The sequence below is a fragment of the Podarcis melisellensis genome (assembly GCF_964234715.1).
Source record: "Podarcis melisellensis genome assembly, chromosome: 12".
NCBI lineage: Eukaryota > Metazoa > Chordata > Lepidosauria > Squamata > Lacertidae > Podarcis > Podarcis melisellensis.
Genome location: NC_138544.1, coordinates 43711830 through 43719888, shown reverse-complemented (window position 1 = coordinate 43719888; position 8059 = coordinate 43711830). Strand labels below are relative to the sequence as shown.

At 51.0% G+C, this 8059-nt stretch overlaps 1 protein-coding gene across 1 annotated transcript; it reads left to right on the top strand.

Annotated features, from left to right (window-relative positions):
- Positions 1 to 275: 275 nt before the first annotated feature.
- FZD8 (frizzled class receptor 8) lies at positions 276 to 3217 on the top strand. Its single transcript, XM_081931725.1, has one exon. It carries the CDS (start codon positions 409 to 411, stop codon positions 2515 to 2517), a length of 2109 nt encoding a protein of 702 aa, XP_081787851.1. The 5' UTR covers positions 276 to 408; the 3' UTR covers positions 2518 to 3217.
- The last annotated feature ends 4842 nt before the right edge of the window (positions 3218 to 8059 follow it).

Below are 8059 nucleotides of genomic sequence, written 5' to 3'. Positions count from 1 at the left end.
TCGGGGCTCCTCAGCCATCTTGACACTGCACGGCTGGGGGAAAGTTGCGGGAAGCGAGCAGCAGCAGCCGCCGCCGATCCCGTCCTTGCGACAAAGCCGAGCGGGGAAGAGATGAACGCGAGACGGCGGGAAGCGGACTGAGCCGAGAAGGGAAGGAGCAGGCGGCGCCCCAAAGCGGCGGGGGATCCCCCGAGCCGCCGCTTCTGCCGGGCCAGAGGGCGCACTTGCTTCGCGGGAAGGAGGCGGCGAGGCGAGCTGGAGCTTGGAGAGGTGGCGCCCGAAGCAGCGGCGGAGGAGGAGATCGGCTTGGCAGCGGCAGCAGCAGGAGGAGGAGGACCGGCGTGGCTGGCTCGTTCGGCGCCCGAGGAGTCTGCCTGGACCCGCCGCCGCCGCCGCTCCGGGCCGAGCATGGAGCGCAGTTACCTGTTGGCCGTGGCTTTCCTCCCGCTCTTGCTGCCGGCTTGGTCGCCGGGGCTGCCGCGCTCTAGGTGCGCCGCCTCGGCCGCTTCTGCCGCCGCGGCTGCAGCCGCCGCCGCCGCCGCGTCGTCGTCGTCCTCTTCGGCGTCTTCTTCGTCCGCGTCGGCGTCGTCGGCCAAGGAGCTGTCTTGCCAGGAGATCACGGTGCCCCTGTGCAAAGGCATCGGCTACAACTACACGTACATGCCCAACCAGTTCAACCACGACACGCAGGACGAGGCGGGGCTGGAGGTGCACCAGTTCTGGCCCCTGGTGGAGATCCAGTGCTCGGCGGACCTGCGCTTCTTCCTGTGCAGCATGTACACGCCCATCTGCCTGGACGACTACAAGAAGCCGCTGCCGCCGTGCCGCAGCGTGTGCGAGCGGGCCAAGGCCGGCTGCGCGCCCCTCATGCGCCAGTACGGCTTCGCCTGGCCCGACCGCATGCGCTGCGACCGCCTGCCCGAGCAGGGCAACCAGGACACGCTCTGCATGGACTACAACCGCACCGAGCTGGCCACCGCCGCGCCGCCGCCCCCGCAGCCCAAGCCGCCGCACCGCAAGCCCGCCGGCGGCGGCGCCAGGATCCCCGGCGCGGCCGTCCCTCCGCCGCCGCTGCCGCCGCCCGCCGAGCCGCCCCTGCGCAAGGCCCGGCCTCCGGCGCCGTGCGAGCCGGGCTGCCAGTGCCGCGCGCCCATGGTCTCCGTGTCCAGCGAGCGCCACCCGCTCTACAACCGCGTCAAGACCGGCCAGATCGCCAACTGCGCGCTGCCCTGCCACAACCCCTACTTCAGCCCCGACGAGCGCGCCTTCACCGCCTTCTGGATCGGCCTGTGGTCCATCCTGTGCTTCATCTCCACTTTCGCCACCGTCTCCACCTTCCTCATCGACATGGAGCGCTTCAAGTACCCCGAGCGGCCCATCATCTTCCTGGCCGCCTGCTACCTCTTCGTCTCCTTGGGCTACCTGGTGCGCCTCGTCGCCGGCCACGAGAAAGTGGCTTGCAGCGGCGGCGCGGCGGCGGGTGCAGTGCCGGCGGGCGCCGGCGGGGGCGCTGCAGGAGCAGCTGCGGCAGTCGGAGGGCGCGGGGCGGCAGGGGGCGCTGCGGAGCTGCAGCCGGAACTAGCCGTGGCGGAGCACGTGCGCTATGAGAGCACTGGCCCTGCCCTGTGCACGGTGGTCTTCCTGCTGGTGTACTTCTTTGGCATGGCCAGCTCCATCTGGTGGGTCATCCTGTCGCTCACCTGGTTCCTGGCGGCCGGCATGAAGTGGGGCAACGAAGCCATAGCGGGCTATGCGCAGTACTTCCACCTGGCCGCCTGGCTGCTGCCCAGCGTCAAGTCCATTGCCGTGCTGGCTCTCAGCTCGGTGGACGGGGACCCCGTGGCAGGCATCTGCTATGTGGGCAACCAGAGCCTGGAGAACTTGCGGGGCTTTGTGCTGGCCCCCTTGCTGATATACCTGGCCATCGGCTCCATGTTCCTGCTGGCGGGCTTCGTCTCGCTCTTCCGCATCCGCAGCGTCATCAAGCAGCAAGGGGGCCCCACCAAGACACACAAGCTGGAGAAGCTCATGATCCGCCTGGGCCTCTTCACCGTCCTCTACACGGTCCCGGCCGCCAGCGTGGTGGCCTGCCTCTTCTACGAGCAGCACAACCGCCCCCGCTGGGAGGCCACGCACAACTGCCCTTGCCTGCGGGACCAGCAGCCCGACCAGGCACGCCGGCCGGACTACGCGGTCTTTATGCTCAAGTACTTCATGTGCCTGGTGGTGGGCATCACGTCCGGAGTGTGGGTCTGGTCCGGCAAGACTCTGGAGTCCTGGAAGGCGCTCTGCACCCGTTGCTGCTGGGCCAGCAAGGGGACCGCCGCCGCAGTGGCGGCAGGGAGCATTGGAGCGGTTGGCGGCGGCGGAGGGGGCATGGTGACTGCCGCTGCGGTGGGGGGACTGGGGGGCGGAGCGGGGTCCATGTACAGCGACGTCAGCACCGGCTTAACGTGGAGGTCTGGCACCGCCAGCTCAGTCTCCTATCCAAAACAGATGCCCTTGTCCCAGGTGTAAAAGATGGAGTTCTTGGGGACAGGTGGGGAGAGGGTGAAGCTGACTATATCATTCCCACCTCCCCTTCATTCCCAAGCTTCTCAGTGGCCTCTCCAGGTGCAGGACGGATACAGCTGCTGGAGGCTGTCAAGTGCCAGGCCAGCTCCTCCTCAGCCCCCTTCCTACACTCCTTGTCTAGTCACGTGCTCCATACTTCAAGGCACCAGCCTCCCAAAGCAAAGGACTGTCTTGAGACGCTCCTTGGACTGGCGGGAGTCCTCTTGGTTGTTGGGTGGGGTTCCCCCTGCTTTGCTTTTTCTCCTGCTTTCAAACTCAGAAGGTGACATCAAAGCAGCAGGTGTCTATGATAGGACTGCAGGGTTTGGGGAACTTTCTTTTTAAAAAACAAAAACAAAATGACTTTCTTTTTTAAAAAACAAAAATCAAATGAACAAACTGGCAGATGCCTTAAACACATTCAAGTTGTGTCTTAATTATACACCCCAAATAAATACGGGTTTCCTATGTTAAAAGATGTATTTATATAATTATTTGGTACCTTGTACAAAATGTGTAAGATATGTATATAACCCAAATGCTTTACAGTCTGTAAATTTTTTTTGTAAAAAGAAAAAAGTTTAGAGGCTTACCACCAACTGCTCCCTCTTAAGAGCAAATATTTGAGTATTCTATTTTGTCAATAAAATAATGATAAATGATCTGTTTGGGAGGGGAAACATCCCCCTATCAATGCCCTGATTATTCCTGTGGGTTGACTCTGGAGTAAGTGTGAAATTTTGCATATCATCTAAGAGCAGAGTTGACTAGGAAAAAATCATGGGAGGCTTAAAGGGGTCTAGGGTTTGCACCTTCAAGATTTAAATGGCCCTCTAAGTCAGGGTTGGAGAATCAGTGGCAGTCCAGATGTTGCTGTCCAACTCCCATCAGCCCCAGCCAGCCTGGTCAGGAAAGATGGAAACTGGAGTCCAGCAACATCTGAAGTGCCACTGATTCTCCATCCTGTGCTTTAGTGTTCCTCTAAGAAAGGTGTGGGGGACCTTTGGTCCTCTAGCTGTTAATGAACTACAACTCCCATCAGCCCCAGCAAGCATGCTAATGGCCAGGGTTGGTGGGGGATGTAGTTTGAACAGCTGTTAAAAGACAAGGATAGGGAGCCTATGGTTTCTCCATATGCTGTTGGACTACATCTCCCAACATTCCTGACCACTGGCAATGCTGATGGGGGCTCATGGGAGTTGTAATTCAGCAACCTCTGGAGGGCCCATGTTCTTTCTCCTTTAAGATTCATTGCCAACTCTGGAGCTGAGTATGATTTGACAATGGGGAGCAGCCTTGTTAACTCAAAAGTATACAAAGGTTCCCAATCTACAAGTAGTTTGCTTTTGAATAGTGCCTTCTGAAATCTGAGGCAGGCTGGGAGGGGCAGCTGAGGTATTTTGCCTCAGAGCTTTGCTTTTTAAACAGCAGAAAATCCTCAGGGTGGATGCAAAACTCGATACTCGCTATGGTGAGGAAAAAAAGAGAAAGGGAACCATTCCAGAGTGGTACTCCAAACTGCTTCCTCCCAGAGACTTTTCAGGTCTCCTTTAGAGCAGATGTACTGGAGACTCGAGACCTTCCTTGTGGGCCATCAATTCTCTTGCAGCCGTTTGCTGCCCTGTCACAAGGAATATAAACAAGGGCCGGGTATTCGTCTCTCTTGGCTGCTTTGTTTTGACTTCTGCCCAATGAATGTTGCTTTAGGAATGCGAGAGACCTGCATGCTCCATTTTGCCTGTTTTTGTCCATGCTTGTTGGGGTGATCAGCACCTGCCCCTTCTGCAGGCTGAGGCAGAATTGCTAAAGCTGGTTTAGGGAAGAAAAGTAAGCTGAGAATTGTCAGAAGCATTTATTTTATTTTTTTGAGTGGCGGGGGGGGAGCACTTAGGGATAGATATCTCCCTTCTGGGAGACTGTCCTTGTCAAGGCTAAAGCTAATTGATTGGGGTAAGAGGCGGTGGAATTAGCAGAATGCCTGGGTTGGGGGAAGCTGAACTTTTTACCTGTCTACACCAGTGGCTCAGAACATCTCCTTTTAAAGAGGAACTAAATGAATAGGGTTAATCTGTCAGGATCCTGGTTCCTTTTGTGATTGGGGAAAAACTTTGATCTTTTCTCTAAATGTACTGCATAGGAGTGTGTGGTGTGGCTTTCTTTTCTTTTCCCCCCCCCAAAAATCCCACCTCCTGCCCAGACTCTCTTGTTGCAGACCAATTGGCCACCACGGAGTCCTTCAATTAAAAAGAATGTGGGGTTTGCTTTTTCGTTCTTTTTTTTTTTTAAGGGAGACTTGTAACAGTTTGTGAACACCAGAGGAAAAGGAGAGAACAGCCTTTTAAACAGATTTTCCTAGCATTGTTAGTCAGACTGCAGGCAGTAAGGCCCACGTTTTAGAGTATTATAAAGGTGGGGGGGGGGGAGGTAGAGTAATCCATGAATACTCTACAGGTGGTCTTCTTACAATTGCTTCAATTTAAAGCATTTCTTTTTGTGGAGAACAAAATTCTTCTCTATAGCCACTAATTGAACCAGAGGAGAACTATTACCAACACGACATTGTGTGTGTGTGTGTGTGTGTGAGTGAAGGGAAGTCTTCAGTGCTTGAAATTCCAGCACTACAATATTTGTTTTAGAACCAACGTTTCAATACACAAAAAGCTATATTCTGCTTCATATTTGTATGCCTGTGGCTTCTGTTATATCTTCTAGAATACATGCTCAATGGATCAGAGGGCATGTCAGCAGTAAAAAAACAAACCCCGAAACTGTCCCAGGACTGTTGGGTGCTAGGCAGCCATTTTGCTTAAGGCCACAATTGCAAACAGAACTGTGAAAAGGGAAGGTCTACTCCGTTTTCTCCCAGTGTGGTGACATATTAAATCCCCTGACACCACTGAGTGAGAGAGGGTAGCCCTGGTATATTTTTCACATTTGCCTCCATGCTACCAGTATTTAACTCAGTTGTACTTTGAACAGATCCATTGAAATTAACAAACATGACTAATTTCAATGGGTATTCTCTGAGTAAAACTTAGTTGAATGCAACCCATTATTATTTATTAAACAGGATTTATATACTACTTAACCATCAAAACCTCCAAGTGATTTACATAAAATATAGAATATACATTAAATTCACCAATAAGACCATATGTTAAAAAAAGTTAGCCTAATCCCACCCCCCAAAAATAATATCAGTTTTAAAATAAGTGTTATGAAAAACATAATTAAATTATGTGTCTGGGTAGGTTTGCTTAAAGAAAAAGGGTTTCTAGTAGGTGCCCAAAAAGGTTCAGTAAAATGATTATCCATGGGCTGGGAGTTCCAAAGCCTAAGTTCTGCCACACTAACAAATCAATTCCTTGCAAGTGCAGAACTACCATTGTGTGACACATCATTTCTCTTCCCTTCCTTTAAAAATCCCCAAACAGGGATTTTCTCATTTGATTATTGTTCCCTGTATAAGGGAAAACTTAAGATGGGAAATTAACTTACCGTATGTGTTTTGTCCAAAGAAAATTTATTTATTTGGCTCCTATGTGATTTCAGCTGCTGAAGCAGAACACAACCTGTTGAGTTAAAATAGCCCAGTCAGCATTTTTTATTTTTTTCTTAAAGTGAGATGGGGGTTGAGGAGTGAAGCTGTTGCTTTGACTTGTCCAAGCAGTAAGTAGCTTAGAGTGTGCATTTTCTAGCAAATGGGGAGCAACTTGTGCTCTTTCCAAGAGATGTTGTTGTTGTCGTTTAGTCATGTCCGACTCTTTGTGACCCCATGGACCAGAGCACGCCAGACACTCCTCTCTTCCACTGCCTCCTGCAGTTTGGTCAAACTCATCCTGGTAGCTTCGAGAACACTGTCCAACCATCTCGTCCTCTGTTGTCCCCTTCTCCTTGTGCCCTCAATCTTTCCCAACATCAGGGTCTTTTCTAGGGAGTCTTCTCTTCTCATGAGATGGCCAAAGTATTGGAGCCTCAGCTTCACGATCTGTACTTCCAGTGAGCGCTCGGGGCTGATTTCCTTCAGAATGGATAGGTTTGATCTTCATGAAGTCCATGGGACTCTCAAGAGTCTATCCAGTGCAACACAATGACGTACGGCAGGGGTAGCCAATGCTTGGGACTCCCAACTCCCATCAGCCCCAGCTAGTATGACTGATGGTCAAGGCTGATGGAAAGTTGTAGTCACCACTTTGTCTTACAGGCTGAAATAAGACATAGTGTACTGTAAAGTCATCCTTGGATTAAGCCCACTGAAATATATAAACTTGACTAGCTTAAGCCCACTGACTGCAATGGGTTTACTCTGTAGTATATGATCAGTGGCTGCATGAATGCAAAAGGCCTGGAGAAACTTTGTTACTGTTGTATTGGTTGGCAGAATTGTTCTTTTCCTTATTAGCTGGAATAGTACTCAGAAATTCCATTTTTGTCTCACCACACGTCAGTCATTCAAAGTCTTAGGAGCCCCGAGGGTGGAATCATAGAACTGTAGAGTTGGACGGGACCCTGAGGATCATCTAGTCTCACCCCCAAAAATGCAGAAATATGCAGCTGTCCCATACGGGGATTGAACCTGCGACCTTGGCATTATCAGCACCATGCTCTAACCAACTGAGCTCTCCAGGCTGAACTACAGTGGGACTGTAGGTTATTTCACATTTCAACAACACGTGTTTCTACATGCGAAGTGCCCTTTACAGCTTCTTTAAATTCCTGTAATTAGTTGCAAATCTAGGTGGTGGTGGGTTGGTTCTTTAAGAAATACTGCTTTTTCCCCAGGAAGCAGATTGGGCTAAAAAGCAATGCAAAAAAAACAAAACAAGCCTGAAGGAATCTGTAGAAAGCTGTGAAAGTTCATGACCGCATTGGAGAACTCCTCACAGTTAAAACAAATGGGATAAAATTATAAACACCCTACAAAGTGGATGTTTCTCAAGATCACTCTTCCTAATTAGTCAAGTTGGTTTCTTGTTGAATTCGACTTTGGGGAAATGACGAATTTAGAAAAGTAGTGGGAAATGTGCTGTGAATAGTTAGGGAGCAGTGCCGCTTAGTGGCCACACAGGAAATTAACCCCAAGCAAAGTGGAATAGAAAGGTTGCAAAGTGGAACAGAAAACTGACTTGTGCTAATTTAAATAGTATGCACTCTTGATAAAAAGAATGAAGGGAATTAGGTGCATTTTAACATTTGGTTTCAGAACAGGCAGTCATAATTTGCTGCTTCTTCCCACCTCCCACCCCCACTTCTTTAGATTTGCTTCGCATAAGATTAATACCCTGCATTCAACTCACTTTAATGTAGGAAAATTGTGTCAGTCCACATTATGGCTTCATAATATATACATGTACATCCTGCGAGTGCCATCCTAGGCAGGTCAACTCAGATATAGGTCTCATTGAGTTTAACCGGGATTATTCCGAGGCAAGTGTATATAGGACTGCATACTTGTCTTATCACCAGTAAGCTAATCCAGGTTTACATGGCTGCTGCATGGATTAGT

Coding starts and splice junctions, on each gene's coding strand:
- FZD8 (XM_081931725.1), top strand. CDS start 409: ATGGAGCGCAGTTACCTGTTGGCCGTGGCTTTCCTCCCGCTCTTGCTG.